Source organism: Doryrhamphus excisus, chromosome 6 (genome assembly GCF_030265055.1).
Source record: "Doryrhamphus excisus isolate RoL2022-K1 chromosome 6, RoL_Dexc_1.0, whole genome shotgun sequence".
Classification (NCBI taxonomy): domain Eukaryota; kingdom Metazoa; phylum Chordata; class Actinopteri; order Syngnathiformes; family Syngnathidae; genus Doryrhamphus; species Doryrhamphus excisus.
Window position 1 is genome coordinate 9,993,284 of NC_080471.1, and position 22,436 is coordinate 10,015,719.

Sequence of the window (22,436 nt, forward strand, 5' to 3'; positions counted from 1 at the left end):
TGGCGGCCGCTCGTCAACACACATTAGCTCAGCTACAGCGGCACCAACTCGCGACTAACAGCGCCCTGCTCGCCGCCGGCCCCCCTCCGCTAACGCACGTCGGTCTGTTGGGCGCCCCTGCTCCTCAGTGCCCCTGCGACAGCCAGGTGGGCTCCCTTACGGTCAGCCCGCACCGCCTCTACTTCCAAGCACCATCATCATCAAGCATGGTCCATCTGAGCGCTGACGGGGCTCACGTGTAGAAGGATGAGGCGTGTTGTGTTTTTGCTTCTAGTAGCATGTACCTGTGGCTTCCTGGCTGCTTTCAGTGCTTTGGCTGGTTGGTGTTTGTCACTGGACTGATGATACTTTAGACATGACCGACTTGTGGTTGTAGGAGTGATGGCACCTTTGGGGTGTAACGGTACACCATCATCACGGTTTGGTACATACGTTGGTTTTAAATGGTCCCTGACATTACTTATTGACTTTGCTTCATGCATAAATTACGCAGGAATTGCTTGTCCTTCAATTATTGTTTAAACTGGCTTCTTAATGAGCATAAAGAGGTCTTTATAGCCTGTTTTATTTTATAATGATAAACATATACATCACAGGAAATGATGTTTATATAACATGTATACTGCTTTACAGTCTTGCTATCATGGAATAGTGTTTAAGAAAACAAGACATGACTTACTCTGTTCTGTGGCAACTTTTATGTTGTTCTTTTTGTCTTATTTTTTCCTGTATACCGGCGGAATAGCATTCTTGCATTTATACCGTCCTTTCAACCCAAATGCTTCTTGTAAAGGTGTTCCTTCACAGTAGTCATCAGTGAAATGATCACTGCAAAGAACAGAGCTCGAGGTTGGGCGTCCATCTGACTCTCGTTCTCCGCACTCGCTTTGTCCAATTTTTGTCTTAAACCTTCCTCTTGTGGAAAAGGAAAACAAACTTTACAGTATCACTCAGACGCAATAAACATCCAGCCAACACCAACCAACACAGGGTTTTGGCATGACTATTATTTTACTGAAAAATACACTATACCAAGTCGACAATCTACCTCAAGAAGCATGTGTTTACTCTGCTTTAGCTGAGAGGAGTCACACTTCCGAGAACTAGTTGGCTGGCGCCATCAACTATAAATGTCATTTCTGTGAATTTAGCGTTTGCTTTCAAAAATCGAACAATATAGAACATAATAATAAACAATATATCAAGCAAGCAAAGTTGATGTGTCATGTGAGGGATCCTTTTAAGTGCGTTCATTTTGACTATAGTAAGTAAAAATAAACATCATACAAAAAGTATACAGAAAGGATACTGGGGCCACAAATACTAAAAGCAAAGGTCAATGTACTGTATTTGTATAGCCTTTGTTTGAAAGCAAAAAAAGCAAATTAGTACAATAGGTATTAATATAGCCTAATAATGAATTCATTGTATTGGTGCGGGCTGCAAATGGCCCTTGGGCCAACCTTTGGACACCTGGGATTAATACAGACTAGTGCATCAATAAGAGTTTGAAGAGTGTGAATAAATATTTTATTGTTATGTGAGTACATGTGCCGTTACACCCTTAGCTATGATGCATGATAGTGCAGGTGTAGAAGTCCATTCCATAAGTCTTGCATTTATCACTTGATTCTAGTGTTAATCTCTGAAGACAGTGATCAAATAATTGATTAAACTAAAACAACATGTTTGTGTGGTTTGTGACGTTGCAGGCTGATGACACATACGTGCAGCTCAAGAAGGACCTGGAGTATCTGGACCTGAAGGTCAGCTCTGGTGATGCTTTTTGTTCCTCCTGAAGGAGACTTTTAACACTCTGCTTGTTAGTTACACCGGTCCTCCTGGACTAGCGCGTCTTTGCCCCGTCACTCTTTTAAACAATCACACAAGGCATAAATAACAACTAGACTCTTTAACAAGAGTCATGTGACTGCGGCTTTTGTCTTTTTGTGATCTTTGACTCACAGATCAGAGCTTTAGAGCCCCTGATCCTCGCAGTTCACAGTTTGCTACTGCACTGCACTGCTGGGCCTCTCAGGCCTCTAACGACCGTAAGCTATCTGTGTGTGCGTGTGTGCGCGTGCGTGTGTCTTTACAGCGTGCTTGTGCATGCAAAGGCCGCTGTTCAACATGCATTCAATGCTTGAACAGCATCATATGTCTTACCTTCATGTGTTGTCCTCTACCACCCATCATCACACACACACACACGCGCACCCACACATACATACACACACGCACACTTGTCCCATGCAGCGATGTAGAAGGTGCTGGTGTTGTGGGCATGGGATGGCTCGGCAGTGCATGTGTTGTGGCTGTGGCTCGGTGGTGGAAAAGCCAGCTGCTTCTACCATCATCTCTGAAACACTGCACCCTCTTTGGTCGTGACGCAGGGCTTTACTATGTCTTTGGTAATCATGTTGCTCATAGGGATGGGCATAGCACTTTTCTCCACTTGCCGCAGCGAATTTGAGTTTAATTAGTTTCCACCTAAACGGGCTGCAGGGATATTAATGTATGTGCGCTTGAGCAACAGCGTGTCAGTGTCATCCTGTGGTTGTATTTCATCTTCTCAAATCAGGGATCTCCACAACGAGTAAGGCTTATAATATGTTTGTTTATGATTTTATGATGACGCAGGCTGAATCACTATGCTGCAAAATCATTTAGTGTCTGTCTAAATGGATTGACGAGGACATTGAAATAGATAATTAACAGGAGCACCACAAACTCGTTTTGCACTACAGAATAACATATTTACAGTAGCCAAAACCTACACTTAACAAAAGGGATGAAAAAGACTGAACATACAAAGAACTACAAACAAAGGAACTTCCTTGTTGCGTCATCCCTTCACCAGATCAAGTTGCCTGCAAAACAGAGCAGGAGAAAAAAAATGCTTGGGATGTAGACCGTGTTTTATAAAGTAACAATAACATAATATGATCATATAATTAATCTGTTACGTTTATTCATCAAGGGAATATCTTCAAATGCCCATCCCTCATTGGTCAGTTGTACAATGTCAATTTTGATGTGAGTTTCTATGCATCCACGTGTGCAGGGCTTCAAAGTGTCCATAGCCATCGTGGTCTCCATGGCAACAGCTAATTGTGTTCCTCCACGGATGTTTCTTTTTTTTGTCATGCACGCGAGGTTGGGTCAGCATCGTAGTCGTGCGTTGTTTCAGCGCCGTCTCGGTTTCATCTGTGAGAAATATGAAATGTCAGTTGTGCATTGCAGGTGGCAGGAAGTCAAATGCTGAAGGAATCTGGGAAGCCTGTCAAGGTCGCAGAGAGCGACGTAGATGTGAGTATGACTTTAATCATGGAAGGAAAAGTATCCAAAATCCTGCCTGGTCACAACATTAGGTACAGCTAATAGTTTATTTGCCAGCTTTGAGAGTCAAAATATATGAAACAGCTCTCACTGCAAACTAGATCCATCCACAAGAATAAATATTTAGTTAAATGTTTCGCTGTCTGACATAGACAAATACTTGGTACATATTTATGAGCTGGGTTCGATTCAAAGCAGCACTGTGTTTAAAGGCTGGATCAATTATTCATACGGTGTCTAGTGCAGACTCTTGCACAGACAAGCGCTGTGTTACAACATTGCTACAAGCACGTTCAGGCTGATAAAGTGATGCAACCTTTGCTCCTGCTTAATCACACTTTTATTAATGACGCTCCCTCCCTCCCTGGCTGTAATTCAACGTGTCAGCCAGGCTGCATCCTCTCTCTGTATTCACCTCCTCTACCTGCAGAGGGACTCAATACAGAGGAGCAACACAATCCTTACAGGAAGGCTGGTCATACTCTCATTTGTTTGCTTTTCTAAACGCTTAACCGCTGATTTATTTGGACTAGGAAAAACATTTTTCCTCTGGGAAATAATGTTAATACTGTATATTAGTTAATGGATTTATTTTTTTTTATGATTAAATTAGGGCAAAAGTTTTGCTCATATATAAAATCTGCAATATGGCAGTTTCATTTCTGAATAAAATGTAAACAACAAAGGATATATGGTCAAACTTTTTAAAAGTACTATTTGGTCCACAATACCTTTATAAATAATAAATGATTTTATTTTATAACTATTTTATTTTCATAAAACTAGAAACTGACTGGGTGGACATTGACATTTTATTTTCTTGTTTTTTATTTGTTTGTTTGTTGTTTTTATTTGTTATTTGTTTGTTCTGTTATTTGTTTTCCCCTTGAGGCTTTTGCCTGAAATACAAAATAGTCATGACAATATTTTGTCAATAATCCATCTACATAACATTGTTACAACCATGTATTTCATCGGGGGATATAAACTACATAGTTAGTTGATACTTGCACTTCAAGGAATAATAACTTGGACAAATTATTATAAGCTAAACTTCCAGTGATCTAACCTGGACGGCCCTGGCTCACACTGACTTTCTGGGGTTTCAGGAGATTGAGGTGGTGTCTCTGTAGCACTGGCCCGGTCTTGATTTATTCCCTACCACCATTTTTCTCCCCCCCTTCTCTCTTTCACTTAGGGCAGCTCGTTAACGCACTTCTTCTTTCATGTATCGCTGTCTTTTTCCCCATTTGTCCCTTCTTCTTCTTTCTGGGTTAGCATCACAAATGCCTGATATCTCTTTGCTATCTCAGCACCCCTTGACCTCATTCCTTGAAAAAGACAATTAAAAAGGTTCCCTTGAAATGAATTGGTGTTTGAAATTACCAGGTTTCATTATAATATAAGAAAAAGGCATTTAAAAACTTGCTTTCTATACTCTAACACAGAGGTAGGGAACCTATGGCTCGGGAGCCAGGTAGGGCTCTTTTGATGACTGTATCTGGCTCTCAAGCATTTACCACAATAAAAATGTATGTTTGCTAACATTTTAAAGTAAACATCACAGAAATCACTGTTAAAAATATTAAAAATCAACAACTTTCTTATGCATTTTAATCCGTCCATCTATTTTCTACTGTAATACGGCCGACCATATCTATCTTTCTTGATGATATTTTCCAGGTCAAACACCAAAACTCGATTATTACTGGGTAATGCTGTAGTCTACCTTGGTCATTGAGATGTAAATGTAAACTTTCCTCCTTTAGTCAAATAGTCACCTAGCTAAAGCTGCAGAACCAAGCCTTCTAGCAAAGATGGCCAAAAGAATGAAATATACGGAGTACGGTGCAAAACCATGCAGCAGCAGAAGTTGCATTAATGGCAGCAAGTATTTGATTTATTATTGGACACTGCGCTGCTCACAAAAGTGTGCTGGCCACACCCCCTTGGCGTGGGGTAGTGTGCCTGGTCTACGTAATTAGAGCCCATTATATCTAAAACTGTTGGTCTTACATATAAATGCACACATTTTATTGCATTCAATGTTTAAAAAAATGTATATGGCTCTCACAGATACACATTTTAAAATATCTGGTCCTCATGGCTCTTGTAGCCAAAAAGGTTCCCGACCCCTGCTCTAACATATCCCATTAATTAACATTGAATTCTATAACATGGAAATTAATTTATCATGGTCTGGAATCAATTAACCGCTGTGAAAGAGGGATGACTGGAGCGACAAAAGACACAAAAAGCCAGAGAAAAAGAACACCTCTTGCTTGTTTTGAACGCTGATGTTTTGTGTAACTTTAGCCGTATTTCAACCTAATGTTTGCTTAATCTCGGGATTATCTTGGGACAAATTCATTGCTGCACACTCAGGTCAACGTGTTTGCAGGTGAAGCTGAGTCGTTTGTGTGAGCAAGACAAGATCCTGAAGGACCTGGAAGTGCGGATCAGCTCTCTGAAGCAGGACAAGGTGAATGCTCATTAAGCAGCATGTCCGATGCCGTTGATCGGACATGTTTAATGTCCTCCACACATCCCCTCAGGACAAGTTGGAGAGTGTGCTGGATGTGTCCCACCAGCAAATGGAGCTGTATCAGGAGCAGCCTGCACATGTTCACAAGATCGCCTACCAGCAAAGGTTACTACAAGAAGACCTGGTCTCCATCAGGGCGCAGATATCACGACTCTCCACGGTATCTACGTGAAACAATATGGTTCTTATTCATTTGTCATCAATTCTGTGAGATCATTGTGCATCATACAATTGGAGCATCATACAAACACAACTATTGTGAAAGGTGAAGGAGGGACATCTCCACAATGCTGGAAGCATACTATAAAAGTGTCCAAAAGGTTGACGGTGCACCTTGCTGTGATGCTCCACAGGAAATGACGCACGCCTGGGAGGATTACGGCTGGCTGGAGAGTTCAGTAGAGGAGCTGAGGGCAGCACTGCAGGCACACATGAACCTCAGTGCCACCTCACAGGTGAAGCCCGGTATTGTAGCACAAAGTGTCACGCCAAACATGATTTGATCCCTATAAATGAAGTGTGCGTGTGCGTGCGTGTGTGTGTGTTGCGATGCAGCAAGAGAAAACTGAGATGAAGCGTGAGCTGTGGAGGATCGAGGATGTGATGGCAGGACTTAGCGCCAGCAAAGCCAACTACAAAGTTACTATTGACTCTGTGCACAACCCAGGTTAGAATCCATAATTGCATTCACTTTATGATCATTAACTCTTATGAATACAGGGCAGGATTTTGCAGTTTCACATACTTTGTGTTGACACTAGAGAGGAAGTTAGTGCCTTCAGTGTCGGAGCCCAACGTGCCTTCTTACAGTGCAGATGTCCATCCTCCTCCTCGTAGCTCCATCCCCAGCGTCTACTCCCAAACATTGCCTCACAGCACCGTGCCAAAGTGGGTAAGTGACGCATCGCAGAACCTGTGAAGGTCTCAGTGGTCAAAGGTGAAGGGAGCAGCTCGCCTCACTTATTATTATTATTATTATTATTATTATTATTATTACTAATATACTGTAACTGGCTGTGCGAACATGTAGGCAGAGGATGGCGCTCCGCCTCGGCCGCCGCTCCCTCGCCTTTACGACTACGAGGAAACACCCCCCGTGGTGCCGCCCCTCCCCAAGGAGGCGTCGGTCATTCGCCACACATCTGTGCGAGGCCTGAAACGCCAGTCTGACGAGAGGAAGAGGGACCGTGAGAGCGGCCAGTATGTTGTCAATGGCGACTTTAAGGTACACTTCAACTCATGTTTGATATCACATATTTCATATCACATTTTCATAGCCTTCCGACAAAATAAATAGACTGAATTTACAATGTCCACTTTATGGACTCTTTGTGTGCTTCCAGACTGATTTGCGTTCTTTCCTGAGTGAACCAGAGCTGCCAGGCATTAGTCACCTGGACTACCAGCATTTAGACAGTAAAGGTATTTCGTTAAAAACTATACACTTGCTTCTGAATCATTTGGTCTGATTTTATATCTTCAACTCATTTGCTGATGGAGCAGCGGGTCTGTACGGCACGTCGTGGCGACTCAACCACTCGGACGCCGTCTCTTCCTTTGTCACCTTGAGGAGAGGCCCGAATCCCTCTGTGGACAGGGTGAGTCATCACCTCACTTGACTTAGTTTTTTACTGTGGGCTCTGATATCTGATGAACATGTTCATTGTTGTTTACGTTGTATGAAGTCAATATCAGTGATGTCCAACACCCAATAATAGGAAAGCCAATAATAGGAAAGCCATCGCCTACGCAGTGGTGGGCAAACTTTTTGACTCGCGGACCACATGACTTAACAAAATTGGCCAGGGAGCCAGACTGTATATTTTTGACAGTATTTTTCACACAGTATTTTACACTTGTCATTCTAACAGTCCACCTGGAATTGTTTGTCTTTTTGATCTGTAAAAAATATCAAAAATACAATCTGATACATGGGCTTGTGTCCCTTTTTCAGGACCAGTTTAAATACCACATACCACATCAAATAACGAAATTCCATCCATTCATCAATTTTCCGTTTATCCTCACTAGTGTCGCGAGAGGCGGGGTACACCCTGGACTGGTCGCCCGCCAATCACAGGGCACATATAGACAAACAACCATTCACACTCACATTCATACCTATGGACAATTTGGAATGGAATGGAATGGCCTTTATTGTCATTATACAAGATGTACAACGAGATTGGAGAGCTTCTCCTTTCAGTGCAGTAGTCAAGTTAAAAAAAAGTATACAAAAGTAGAGTAAAATAGACAATTTAACAAGATATATGCAAGATATCCAAAACATACACATAGTATTGCACAAAAGCATATGCAGGAGCAGACATATTGCAGATATATTAATTTGGAGTCGCCAATTTTGGAATGTGGTAGGAAGCCGGAATACCCGGAGAAAACCCACCCACGCGCGGGGAGAACATTCAAACTCCACAGAGATTCGAGCCCATGTCTTCCCGATCTCCCGACTGTGTAGTCAACATGCTAACCACTCAACCACCGTGCAGCCAAATAAGAAAGTAGAATACATTTTTTTTTAAAAACCCGTGGCAGATGACTGCCTGAGTTGTAGATGTGGATGCACTTCAGCTGTTCACATAGCATATCCAGCATTAATCAGAATCAGAATGGCCTTTATTGTCATTATACAAGATGTACAACGAGATTGGAGAGCTTCTCCTTTCAGTGCAATAGTTAAGTTAAAAAAGTATACTAAAAGTAAAAAAGACAGTTGAAATAAGTTGCAGGGAAGCTTTAAATATACAAGATATATACAAGATGAGATGCAGACTTGTGCACAGCACAATTGAGGCTCGGTGTATGATATGAGGTAGATGGTAAATATTGATGGAGATAGTCCAGATTTAATGCAACTTAATGCACCATAACGAGTGGCTCTTGCCGCTGTACACTCCGGTTCTCCCCGTCACGATAGCTGTAGGTGCTATAGGAAGCCAGAACTCCCATTTTGCAATCGAAGTCAGTGGGCTGCACGAGCCTCGTACGATGCCCACACTGACTACTCTACTTCCTGTACATGCTGGCCACAGCCAACAAAATTCCCCAAAATTGCAGATCCCGTGCATGTAGTAACTTTCACTTAAGACACCCAGAATGTACGTAAATAAAGGATATGTGATATACAATATGTACTATGAACGATAAAACATTGGATATTAAAGATTATGTGCTTCCTTTTTTACTTCCCAGACAGTTCAGTGGGTAGGTTTAGTTATGTCACATATTTGTTGACTAGTGCTTGTTTGGCACCATGGCATGTGAAAAGCTACTTCCAAAAGTCATGGTGCCAGCTTGTTGAATGTTGAAATGCGGGTATAGCGGGTGTTTATTTAATGGTTGATATTATATTTTGCTTATTGGTGTTTTTGTTTCTCCTGCTCACCCTTCATCTTGCCATGAGCTACAGTATTATGTCTCTTTGTTTACTGTCACCTCCCTGCACTCTCACTCATTTGTGCTCCCTTCATCACCACCACCGCCATTATCATCATCATCACCATCATCATGTGTGTCCCAGCAGGAGAGACCTAGGAGTGCCTTGGAGTGTCTGTCCTCAGAGGCCCTGCAGTATTCGGTCCAGCCCCGCAGCCGAATGAGCGCCGAGGAACAGCTGGAGCGTATGAAGCGCCACCAGAGGGCGCTGGTCCGCGAGCGCAAAAGGAACCTCAGCCAGGGCGAACGCTCCTCACTCAGTGTCCCCACCCGGCGAGCCTCCTCCTCCCCCCGGATGCCTTCCAGCGCGTCCGACCCACCCGCCTCCGTACGTTACCTCCACCCCATGACGGCGGAGGCAGGAAGCTCCGCCTCCCCCGCTCCGGTGCCGCCTTGCAGAACGCAACCACCTAGCAGGGATGCTAACGCGCTAGCAGGACGGACGCACAAACTAACAAGCTACGAGCTAGCCTGGTTAACGCTTTAAAAAGCACAGTTTATTATGGACTTGAAAGGATCTCGTTGCGTCCTGCTGCGGTCTTGCTGCCTCCTGGTGGGACGCCACTGACCCAACGCCGAATGTAATCAAGAGAGGCGAGAGAAATGGTCGCTAACATATTTTATTTATCTCCTGGTGGATATTTTCAGTAGAACACTGTGTGTGTGTGTGTGTATATTATATATATATATATATATATATATATATATATTAGGGCTGTCAATCGATTAAAATATTTGATCGTGATTAATCACACTTTCTAAAGTTAACTCAAAATTAATCTCATTATCACAGATGGAAATAAGTTTTTATCTCTAATGAGTCAGGGAAATCTCATATTAAAATACATAGAAATTAATCATTTTTACAGTAAATAATTTATTACAATGCTCTAACTATTTCCACAGTTTTTGAATGTTTAATGCGATTTACGATTCGTCCTACTTTTTCGACAGTCATTGAACGCAGCGACACACCGTTCTCCGATGCAAAGAGGGCTGTATGGGTGTATTTGGATGTATTTTCATAGCATATTTTGTATGCTGATACTATGTGGCAATGCATAAAGGTAAGATATAATCACTAGTTCCATAGTAGTTCCATGCTAAATCGCTAACGCTAGCAAAACACTGGACTTCAGCCACGGTCACCACATTGACAGTCCATCAATAGCAGCTTGAACGCCAATTTAGCTGGTAGTTCAATGCAAAAATCAGAGGGATATAAAAATTTAAAAAATACTGATTAGTTGGGCCACTCTTATGCCAAGGTAGCATTGTATATGACAATATAAACAATACCTGCACTGCTCCAGTCTCTGGCAGGGCATGCACTCCATGACACGGCGACAGTAGATTCAAATATTTGGTCTCACTACAAGAGCCATATACCAGGGCTTTGAAGCTAACTTCAAAATACTAAATACTATATGAATCTATATGTACTATACTAATACGAGTCTAAATACTCTTTTCCCATCATTATTTGTTCCAGCTTGTGGCAACAGAGTTACCGTGCTTCAATCAAACTGCGGCGGGGGCCGAGGGTCAAATAGGAGGAGTGCACATTAATCGCGCATCCTAAAATTTGCCGGGAATTTCCGTTGACACATCATTAACGTGTTAACTTTGACAGCCCTATATATATATATATACCATATATATATATATATATATATATATATATATATACACACACACACACATATATAAAAATATATTTTTAGAGATTTGCAATATAAAATATAGAAAAAGAATCTAGCGAATGTTTTCAGGTAGGCCAGGACAGGAACTGCTGGTGGTCCAATCATTATCAAACACTCCCAACCCCGCCCCTTCCTCGCCGTTCTTTTCTTCATGTGAAATCCAAGTGCCTTGTTTCACTCCACCCGATTTGCCTTCCTTACTAATTTGACGTTTTTGGCATGGCTTTTAAAGACGGACACGGCCAAGCACAAATGCTGAACTAGCGTTAGCACATGTTTACGTGGCAGCCATGGAGTCAAATGTTTTATTCTGCACACAGTTGATCATTTTTTAATCTTTTTTTTTTTTAGAAACGGGGACCTACAAAGCACTTAGTAAGCGTCCAATCGGATTGCTCTAATCATCCCTATGCTACTCACAGCCACAAGAGGGCGCCTTTGTTTGCTATCTGTGGCTAAACAGCGATTATAATCCCAGACGCCCCATTGAGTGGGTTGGCCCGTTGCTGTGATGCGTGTTCGTGTTCGCCATATTGGATGTGGCAGAGCTGCCATGTAAACTACTGCAAGTGAATGCAATGAACTTTCTACAAGCCACACACACACTACTACATTTGGGAAACAAATTAGCATGAAAAATGAAATCATATCAATTCAAATGATGCCATAATGGACAAATCTAATCCAAAGTATTTTTTAAGTTTTAGCTGTGAATGGTAATCCCCTATTAGACCTGGTCTGGACTAATCTATTTGGTACAATCCCATGCATGAGGCATTTCCCCTGTTGGCTATTGCCACATCCAATATGGTGGTTGCGTCGATCGAGCGTAGGATTTGGTGCTCAATGAGGCGTCTTGGCGTATTCTGTACGTCTATGATTAGAAGCTGTCCATTGTCCCACATTTGTTTATTTCTTTTCAGGTTTCTCCTCGAGAACATGGCTGTGTCTCAAATGGAATACTTAGCAGTACTTAGCAGTAGTTATCAGTACTTATCAGGATACACCGTGCACTAACTGGAATTGACAATTAGAATATTTACCCCTTTTTTCTTCCTTCTGCCTTCATCTCCTCTTTCTTCTCCTTACTACTTCCTTCTTTCCTTCTACCTTCCTCCTCCTTTTCTTCATTCTTTCTCATTCATTCTTTCTGGCCCTTCATTCTTCCTTCCTCTTCTTCATCTTCCTATTCCTTCTTTATTTGCTTTCCTTCTTCCTATTTCTTTTCCTTTCTGTTTTCTCTTTCATTTCTTCCTCTCCTTTTCATTCCTCCCTTCTGTCATTCTTTCTTCCCCTTTTCTTTTTGTTCTTCCTTCCTCCTTTTCCTTGGTGCTTTCTTTGATTTCCTTCTTCCTCGCCTTTCCTCCTTTTGTCATTATTTCTTCTTCCGTTTTAAAGGTTGTTTATTTTCCTTCCTTTCATCCTCCTTTTCTTTTCCTTCCCTCTATTTCTTTTCTGCTTTCTTTCACCCTTCTTCTTGCTTCCACCTTCTTTTCCTTTTGTTGTCCATTCTTCTTCCCTTATTTTCTTCTTATTGTTCCTCTTTCTTCATCCCCCTTTCTTCTTGTCCCTCGTACTTTTCCTTATTGCTCCCTTTCTTCTTTCCCTGTAAAAATGACTTTCTAGTTCCTTATTGCTCCCTTTCTTCTTTCCCCGTAAAAATGACTTTCTGGCGTGCTTTGATACCAATTGAGGTATAGATTACGCCATCACCTCTCGTCCCTTCCCTTCCGCTAGGTAGCCAAGATGGCAGCTATTGATGGAGGCAGGCGTGCAGCACTGCCTCCTCTCTACATTGTCTATTACCCACTTGTGTAGTCCAAAGACGAGGCTTGGAAGTGCGCCAATTGAGACACAGCACATCTCAGCATCCACAGCCAACGTTGGGTCAGGAAGTGCAAGGTGTAGTTCTGCTGATGATGCTAAAGATGCTAACGTTACTGCAAATATAAGACATAATATTTAATCATCCTCAACGCCGGTATATTTTTATGTTATGAATTCCAGCATCTTTTTAAGCAAGAGAAAGAAATATCTTTATGGATCCACGGGGGTTTGGAAGCTGGTTGTCTTAATGCATCATAAAAATCAGGTTGAAGCAGCTGAGCTGAAAATGCAATAAAACAGATGATATATCTTATAAAGTTGTAAGAAGGAGCGGACCAAAGGGAAATGAGCTTAAATAGACTTTATGATGATACATTTACTTTCTTTGTGTGCAGAGCACAAGAAGAAGAAGTCAGACTTTGGAAGAGTTGGAATTGTTGTGTCCCGATGTCATGATAGGCCAACAATGGTAGCTAAGTCTAGCATTAGCATTAGCTACGTCCCGACAAGTAGAAAACCTAGCAGAGATGTTAGACGCGTGCGCTGCAGCACCACCTAACTGTGTGTAAGTTTTAGAGATGAGCCCTTCACAATAAAGACGAGAATGTGTCTCGCTTCCCAGGCGCCTCCTGGCCGTCTTCTTGCTAATCCTAGTGGCCTTTGGCCCCCTTTTGGCCCCCCTTTTTGGCCCACATGGGTCTGCATGCTTTCTCTCTCTCTCTCTGTCGTCCTCCTCTATCCTCAACGCAAGCAGAGAAACACCCGCTGCTGCAGCTGCACCAGGAGGACGCATGCATGGCTTTGGATGATTACTCACAAGTAACACACACACACACACAAATGTACTAAAACACTCGTTATAATAATCTTTGAAAAGGATACTAATTATCCTGTGCCTGCCCAATGATAAAGAAATCATAGTTTAAACACCAAAATAATCCAGGGATGAACTTCCACAGATGTAACTTGTCTTGGTCTCCCAATAGCTGCCACGCGCCTTGCCTATGTACACTATGTTGGCTTATGTAAACCGCACATATTTCTATTCCTAAGCCAGGGGTGTCCACATGTTTTCCTATGATGGCTACATACTGAAAAAAATGGCGGACATTTTTAATATATTAAATGTTGTCATCCTCCAGAAAGCTGCTGCATTGTGAGACAGTGAAGTGCTATGAAGTTATTCATACATTTTCTATGCCACCGGTGGCCAGCCAATCACAGGGCACATATAGACAAACAACCATTCACACTCACATTCATACCTATGGACAATTTGGAGTCACCAATTAACCTAGCATGTTTTTGGAATGGGGGCACGGTGGGCGAGTGGTTAGTGGTTAGCGCACAGACCTCACAGCTAGGAGACCAGGGTTCAATTCCACCCTCGGCCATCTCTGTGTGGGTTTTCTCCGGGTACTCCGGCTTCCTCCCACATTCCAAAAACATGCTAGGTTAATTGGCGACTCCAAATTGTCCATAGGTATGAATGTGAGTGTGAATGGTTGTTTGTCTATATGTGCCCTGTGATTGGTTGGCCACCAGCCCAAAGACAGCTGGGATAGGCTCCAGCACCTCTGCGACCCTCGTGAGGATAAGCGGTAGAAAATGAATGAATGTTTTTGGAATGTGGGAGGAAACCGGAGTACCCGGAGAAAACCCACGCCTGCATGTGGAGAACATGCAAACTCCACACAGAGTTGACCCCAGATTGTGTGGCCAACATCCTAACCACTGTACAGGAGTAAAATTATTCAAAGAAAAATTAGTTACAGATATAAACTTTTACAATTTATCTTTCTTTGTGTAATAGTCCACAGGCTTCACTTCGGACACCCCTGTCCAAAGTCCTTGTGATGAAAAAGTGTCTCTTTTTACAAATTATTCATTTACTGTATGTCAAAATTCTCCTCCAGGTGTTTGATTGGCGCGAGGAACGGCTGGGGGCTGAAGGTCAAAGTGATGAAGGTCAGAGCCAAGGAAGAGAGAAGCAGAGTGGTCAGTGGGTGACAGCGAAGGCCACGCTGGTCCGAGAGACGGACATGGAACCTCTGGACTATGACCTGGACATCAGCAGAGAGGTCAGACATGATGATGGCAATGATGATGATGATGGTGAGTCAGCGTCCTCCATCTTGACTCTTGGGTTTGCTCGCAGCTTTCCAAACCTCAGAAGGTTCCCATCCCGGAGCGTTACTTGGAGCCGGACCCTGAGGAGCCTTTGAGCCCCGAGGAAGAGGAGGAACGGAGCCGCCGCACTCAACGCATCAAGAACCTGCTCAGCAAGTCCAAGTAGGACACAGTCCAGAGGTCTCATGAGGTCCCAATACAAACACTCATTCGGCCTTTCCAAAGATCATCAGGATGGCGTTCGTTTATTTAACAATGCTGTACCTAATGTGGAGGGTCAACGCATATCCATACATAACATTTCTGTTGGAAAAAATATCAATATATTTACGATTTATTAATAAATGCATTTTGGGTCCAGTATTTCGGGACACCCTGTACAAAGAATCTAAGGATCCATGGCGCTTGTTTATTTCTGATGTGTTTTATTGATGTTTTGTGTCCACAGTGTTCAGAACCTGCAGTCGACACCATTGGATCTGACTGAGCTGGACCTGGTTCTGCAGCAGCAGGAGAGGATCATGAACGCATCGCATGCATTGGCTACAGAGGCATCACAGAAGAGCAAACAGGTGGCAGGTTAGTGATGGCTGCACATGATCATGATCATGATGATGATGATGATGATGAATGCCTGCAGGTTTTCTGTGTCTTCACTACCTGGCAACATGACTATACACAGGATATATACTGTACATGAACATAGATTTTTGTTATACCCAAAATACAATTATACACAAAGGAGCAGAAGACTACTAAATAAAAAAAACAAAACATGCCTCATTGTGATCTACAGCCAATAGGATATTATACTATATAATAACATAAAAACAAGTGGGTGGATTGGGCTGAAAGTGATAATACAGGCTTATGTCAGGTGTTCAGATGACAAATGAAAGTATCCCTTTTTAACGTTTCCTTGCCACCTGTCAATCATCCACATGAAGATCGTCGTATAATAAAACTCAATATTCTTCTCCTCAGCTAAAGCCGCTGCTGCTGTCACCACTACTGCCACCTAGAGGAGACTCTTGGGAAAACATCCAATTTCAACACTTCTATATGCAGTCATTTATACTTTTATTTAACAAATGCTTTCTAATTCAGTTTTAATACACAAGAAGCCAATTGTGTTTAAATTGAAATGATGGAGGATACATACAGTGGTGGAAGACATCACACACCCAACAACACAATTTTGTGAGCGTGTGGGTTTTCTCCAGCATACCCCCGTAACCCTAGCAAGGATAGAAGATGGATGGATGGATTTATTGAGTATTTTTAGCATAACATTTTTGCTATTGTTACAAATATGTCCAAAATGAATGTTAACTTTAAACACACTTGTGAACACACATATAAAAATTAATGCGGCTGCACAGTGTAAGGGTGGTTAGCATGCAGACCTCACAGCTAGGAGACCAGGGTTCAATTCCACCCTCGGCCATCTCTGTGTGGAGTTTTCATGTTCTCCCCGTGCATGCGTGGGTTTTCTCCGGGTACTCCGGTTTCCTCCCACATTCCAAAAACATGCTAGGTTAATTGGCGACTCCAAATTGTCCATAGGTATGAATGTGAGTGTGAATGGTTGTTTGTCTATATGTGCCCTGTGATTGGCTGGCCACCAGTCCAGGGTGTACCACGCCTCTCGCCCAAAGACAGCTAGGATAGGCTCCAGGACCCCCTTGTGAGGATAAGCGGTAGAAAATAAATGTTTTAATGCAAAAAAGGTCTTTTGAAATGACATCGCTACACTACCATTTTGGGGAAGCCATAGTCACATGACTTTCATACGACAACCAAAAGATTTTCTGTCATTTAAAGGCAAACACAAAGTTGCATAGGACACACTTTAGTTTTTGTCAAGTTGTTTGATCAGCTTGTAGCGTCACTTCGTGGTCACAGCTTGTCTTTGCTACTAAATGACAATTCAAGTAATGAATATTTCACTTTACAAAATAAACATGAGTATAATACAAGTTACTGTGTGTGCTTTTATTATTTTTAGCAATAAGGAAAATAAAAGGGAGTCACTGAAAAAAAACCTAAACGTCAGCATCAATCACTCGGGCTAAAGAAATCATAAAAAATGGCTGTGATTGGCCTACAGGTGAACACGTCACCAATCAACAAATGTCCCTCACCCCGCCTACGATGACTTCACAAAGGACATTTTGTACATTTCTTTGCGTTCAGGGTCCCCCCTCTCTGGGACGCTTTTGTCCTTTTCCGTTGTGGTTTCTCTTTGGTTTGGATGACCAACGTTGTCCTCTGACACTTTACACTCGCTGCTTTCACTCGGAGACGTCTCTGGCTTTGGTGGCGCTTCACTCTGATTCTCTACAGGCGGGGCGTCAAAAGAATCGGACTGCAGACAAGAAAAAGACGCAGACATCGTCGGTCCATATTCATGTTGCAAGTTGAGTCTAGAAGCAGCTTTAAGGTCAATGATGTCATCGAAAAGAACAAGGGCAGCGTCCTGCTTTTATGTCAGAGCGACACCTCACCTCGCTGAATCCCAGTCCACAGTGTCTGCGGTTGCGCCCCGACAGCTTGCCGTCCATCCCCTGCTGGTACTGCATCTCCAGCTGCTGGTTGATCTTCTTGTCTTCGTTCCCTGCAGAACACACACACCAGCACAACATAAACACATCAAATGGATTAGTTTCAGTTTAGTTTTCTTACCGCTGCGGAAGTGTGACGTTGACTTGTGGTCTCCAATGACCAGACGTCCGGTGTGTTCTTTCTAAGGCGAAAAGAGAAAACACTTTATTATTAATGTCAATGCATGCCCACTTGGGGTGGGTATCACTGCAAATTGTGGTATTGGCTCGATATTCCTTTATTCATTTTTCACCCAAGTAACTGCAAGACAGCCGTATGGTGACCGAGTGTAGCATGTAGGCCACACAGTCAGGAGATCGGGATGGCGTGGGTTCGAATCTCTGCTCGGGCATCTCTGTGTGGAGTTTGCATGTTCTCCTAGTGCGTGCATTTCCATTCCCAAAAAATTGGCGACTCCAAATTGTCCATAGGTATGAATGTGAGTGTGAATGGTTGTTTGTCTATATGTGCCCTGTGATTGGCTGGCGACCAGTACAAGGTGTACCCCGCCTCTTGCCAGAAGACAGCTGGGATAGGTTCCAGCACACTCACAACCCAAGTGAGGATAAGCGGCATAGGAAATGGATGGACGGTAACTACAGGGACACTTTTTTTTAACTAATTAAGATTATCATCAAAATAAAACACAGAACATTTTTTTACAAAACCTATGTATCAACAGTTTTTAATCTGCGTATTTATGAACAAATCAACAATGTCAAAGTACATATTTGATAATATTTACATATTGGTGCACGTGACGGGTGTTCCGCCAGTGCGTGCTGTGAGAACACTACTCATTTTATTAATTTACGGGAAAACAAAACATAACGTCGTACATAGAGGACCACCTGTACAACCCCTTTTGTCGACACTGTCGATCTGCCCACCTCAGTCCACTTTAGTGGCGGTAAAGCAGTAGTAATAAGAGTACATTTGGGTCAATAAATAAGCAAAGAAATGTGGAATGAAACCCACCTTGGAAGCTCCCATTAACCGTAAAAATTTCTGCCTCCTCTCGTCACTTCCCAGGTCAGCTGAAGCCCACTGCGTGGACTCTTCCTGCAGGTACAAACACCCCAATAACGGTCACTCTCACCGACAGACGTGTGTTCACATTTTCCACACAGAAAACCAACACATTTTTACATCATGAGTTAACATGACTTCGTCTAAGCTTTTAAGTAAAGACATTGCTAATGCATTTGGTATGTACTACCTACTCTTTACTGCTATCACAAATGCATGTATTAGACTTTAGCCAACAAGCTAATACGAAACTAGCCGTAGCCAAGTCATCGTCTGCTTCTATGTGCTGATGACTATGACTTTCTAATTTAACTCACTTCACTTGGAGATGCCGGTCGTTTAGTTCCATGTTTTCCGTCAGGAGAAGTCATTTTAAAAAGCGTTCTCTCTTATTTGTCACATAAATAACACAATAAAATTGCCATGTACAAGCAACGACTTGTTCGTCACTTCCGGTTCATCGTCCTTTGCTGTTGCAGCGGTGCTTTCGGTGACTTTTATGCTGCCGCCTCTGGTTGGATTATATCACTACACTTTACACACTAGTCAGGTACATGTCAGGAAAACAAATAAAACACCTCAAGGCCCTCAGAATTATACCATTGTTAAATCTATAAGCTTTTAATATTCATATACAAATTTATTGTATTTACATTATGTTCTGCCTCAGAAGTTTGAAGTGATCACAAGGTTAATGTAGCTTAGCATAAACCACCAGGTGGCAGGCGATTATCTGTGATAACTAAAATACGCATGTTTTTTAATTGTAGTAGATTTCAACGTGACATACATGTAGCATAATTCTTTAAAAACTAATTATAATCATTGATAGGCTCGGACCTGAACGCCCACTGTAGATGACCATCTATGGTTCTGTGTCCGACAAATGGAAAATATAAAAACATTTTGTACTCTTAACTTATGTTAATTGGTAGCTTTCTGCATTCATTTTTACAGCATGGATGATGTGTATTCAAACTGCCGCTAGAGGGCGCACTATAGGTGCCATCATTAACAAGCATACTTTAACCACTATTTCAACCATAGATATTTTTAGTGTTTTTTATTTTACAAAAGGTAACACCCCCCCGGCTACAGTGATTTCACAAAGGCTATTCTGTACATTTCTGTGCATTCAGTTCTCCCACTCTGACAGTTTTGTCATTTTGCCTTGTCGTTTCTTTTGGGTGTGGATCATAAACTTTGTGCTGTGCATCTTTAGACTTGCTGCTCCCGCTGGGATGCATCTTGGGCTCTTTCATCCCTTTGCTCTGAGCCTCTGCTGGTGACTGAGACTGTGGACATGACAAAAAGATAAATATAATTAACCAGCACCTCCTTTGTAATTCTGCGCCAGCCTCTGACCTTTCTTGTGATCGTCCTTATGCCACCAGGTGAAATCTTGCATGGAGCTCCACAGCGAGGGAGATTGGCTGTTGTCTTGTATTTCTTCCATTTCCGAATTATTGCGCCAACAGTGGTCTCTTTCTCACCAAGCGTCTTGCTGATGGTCTTGTAGCCCATTCCAGTCTTGTGCAGGTCTACAATCTTGTCCCTCAGGTCCTTTGACAGCTCTTTGGTCTTGCCCATGGTGGTGCAGAAGTTTGAATAGAAGAGACTGTTTCTGTGACAGCTTCTGGACTAATATCTTTGTCAGTGTTAAGTCTTACTGTAGCTACAATCACATTGCCATTCAATGAAACCAACCATCAACAACCACCACTGTCATTGCTGCTACAAGGGAACAGTATGTAAAAAAGACCCTGATATAACACATCACATTTAAGTATTTTTTTAGGTATAGCCCCCTTTTCCACCAAAATCCCAGGAAGATTTATCAAAAACCTTTAACGTGTTCATTGAACACATTCAATTTTCTAAGAATGTTGAACTGAACGCAACATATTTGTAAAAAAAGAACTTGAACATGAACTAGTTCAGACTATGTGAGAATCAGCGCCACTGATTAAGTCCAATTATTGCATTAGTGACTTTTTCAGATGACATTAGAGGATTAAGTATGTCCAATATTATATATTTAAATAATAACAATAATCAAGAACATATATGTGTTTATGTCTCACATAAGGATTGTGGATGATGGGCAAAAAAGTGCAGTTTTCCCTTTAAACCCCCAGGTAACTAAAAAAGGTCCCATGGTGGAAAAGGGGGGCATTTTGCTTACTGCTGCAGAAATGTGATGTTGACTTGTGGTCTCCAATGACAAGACGCCCAGTGTGTTCTTTCTAAGGATGAGGACATAAACAAAGACTTTATTACCAATGTCACTGAATGTCCACCTTGGTGGCTGTGGAGAAGTCGTAATTAGAGCAACTCTGCGTCAACAAAAAAGTAAATAAAGGTGAATGAGACCCACCTTGGAGGCTCCCACCAGCTGTACACACTTGTGCTTTCTTTTATTATTTCCCAGGTCAACCTGCAGGTACAAACACTCCTAACGGTCACTCACGCCGACATATATGTTTGTGCACATTTTCCACACAGATAACCAACACGTTTTACATAGTTACAAAATAATAACTGCATTAGAACAAATTAGCTCATATAAGCTGTTAAGTCAATGAATAACAACGACATCAACTACCAAGTACAACAAATGCTGATTTAAATATATTTAATGTTATTTGTTTGTTTAACTGTGGAGTAATTAGGTTCCTTACTAACACGATTTTGGTAATGTATTGTACGTTAGCCAACAAGCTAACGCGAAGCTAACTGTGCCCTAGTAATCATCCGCTTCAGATTAAGATACATTTCTAACATTTAACTCACTTCACCTGGAGACACTGGTCGTTTAATTGCGTGTTCTTTGTCTGGGGAAGTCATTTTAAGTTTTTACGTTTTCATCAATATAAAAAATATCGCCATGTACTGGCAGAGAATGTTTAGTGACTTCCGGCTCATCTTATTCTGCGGTCGCACTGCAGCAGTGATTTTGATTTCTTCTCTGCTGCCCCCTGTGGTTGCATTGTGTCACTAAAGCTCTTTAAACTAAGCTTAAACTTAAACAGAATGGTCAAAGATAAATCATGTTTACCAAGAAGACAATAGCAATATGAAATATATTTAAAATACCAAAGGTAAGTCTATAATCTTTATAAACTATTTTTTTCCACCTGGATGTTTAAATTCACTATATCATTATAGTACGTACATGGCGTACCTTCAAACTACCACAAGATAGCAGTCGAGTAAGTCTAATATTACAATATAACATTTTCAACTATCATAATTGTTATACATTGTGACACTTGCGTTTGACGTTATTTAATTTTGTAATAATTTAATTATTATGATTTGTCTTCAATGATTGGCCCTGGACTCGAACTCTCCCCGTAGAACAACATATTGTTCCTTGTCCAGTAAATAGGACTTATAGGACATACTGGAACTTTTTTGTGTGAATTAAATGATATTCGTCAACGCTTTAATCTACAATATTAAAATAGCGTATTACAGACCATGTTTAAAGCATAACATGGATTACACTGCTACAAGCTGCCGCTAGATGACGCTGTCGTAAGCGTAATCCTTAACTAGGCTCCTTTAAAGTTCAGTATTTCAACTCGAGACACATTTGTCGTTAAATAAGTCTGTTTTTAATGATTATTTTAATCATGATCATATTTAATGTTATATGACATTTATTGTATATTTGATTTGAAAATAGTTCTTCATACAAAACATGAAAGACGATAATAAACACCACGAGGGAAGCACATTTGACATGATGGACAGTTTATATTGTCTTTCTTTTAATTATAAATTATTTGGACTCCTCCACG

At 41.7% G+C, this 22,436-nt stretch overlaps 2 protein-coding genes across 14 annotated transcripts in view; one reads left to right on the plus strand and one right to left on the minus strand.

Annotated features, from left to right (window-relative positions):
- plekha7a (pleckstrin homology domain containing, family A member 7a) overlaps positions 1 to 16,976 on the plus strand; it is a 100,272-nt gene extending 83,296 nt beyond the window's left edge. For 9 of the 10 annotated variants that reach the window (XM_058076554.1, XM_058076558.1, XM_058076563.1 and 6 more), the window contains 15 exons: positions 1,713 to 1,766; positions 3,244 to 3,309; positions 5,741 to 5,821; positions 5,895 to 6,044; positions 6,238 to 6,339; positions 6,440 to 6,551; positions 6,646 to 6,776; positions 6,915 to 7,109; positions 7,228 to 7,306; positions 7,385 to 7,482; positions 9,426 to 9,665; positions 14,784 to 14,948; positions 15,026 to 15,159; positions 15,446 to 15,576; positions 15,982 to 16,976. In XM_058076554.1, the coding sequence (XP_057932537.1) occupies positions 1,713 to 1,766; positions 3,244 to 3,309; positions 5,741 to 5,821; positions 5,895 to 6,044; positions 6,238 to 6,339; positions 6,440 to 6,551; positions 6,646 to 6,776; positions 6,915 to 7,109; positions 7,228 to 7,306; positions 7,385 to 7,482; positions 9,426 to 9,665; positions 14,784 to 14,948; positions 15,026 to 15,159; positions 15,446 to 15,576; positions 15,982 to 16,019 (1,776 nt within the window). In that variant the 3' untranslated portion in view covers positions 16,020 to 16,976. The remainder of the gene's footprint in view (positions 1 to 1,712; positions 1,767 to 3,243; positions 3,310 to 5,740; positions 5,822 to 5,894; positions 6,045 to 6,237; positions 6,340 to 6,439; positions 6,552 to 6,645; positions 6,777 to 6,914; positions 7,110 to 7,227; positions 7,307 to 7,384; positions 7,483 to 9,425; positions 9,666 to 14,783; positions 14,949 to 15,025; positions 15,160 to 15,445; positions 15,577 to 15,981) is intronic. The other variant, XM_058076555.1, reaches the window with a different exon arrangement.
- Position 16,977: 1 nt separating this feature from the next.
- Positions 16,978 to 21,567, minus strand: c6h11orf58 (chromosome 6 C11orf58 homolog). Of its 4 annotated transcripts, none has more exons than XM_058076566.1 (9): positions 21,424 to 21,567; positions 21,008 to 21,067; positions 20,816 to 20,876; positions 19,996 to 20,211; positions 18,948 to 19,925; positions 18,580 to 18,663; positions 17,683 to 17,743; positions 17,505 to 17,614; positions 16,978 to 17,365 (listed from the first exon to the last, which is right to left on the minus strand). In XM_058076566.1, the coding sequence occupies exons 5-9, from the start codon at positions 18,999 to 19,001 to the stop codon at positions 17,147 to 17,149; spliced, it is 528 nt and encodes a 175-aa protein (XP_057932549.1). In that variant the 5' UTR covers positions 19,002 to 19,925; positions 19,996 to 20,211; positions 20,816 to 20,876; positions 21,008 to 21,067; positions 21,424 to 21,567; the 3' UTR covers positions 16,978 to 17,146. The 4 variants fall into 4 exon arrangements, with proteins under 4 accessions (XP_057932549.1, XP_057932551.1, XP_057932548.1 ...); XM_058076568.1 differs by having other exon boundaries at positions 21,429 to 21,566; XM_058076565.1 differs by having other exon boundaries at positions 19,996 to 20,876.
- Between the last annotated feature and the right edge of the window lie 869 nt (positions 21,568 to 22,436).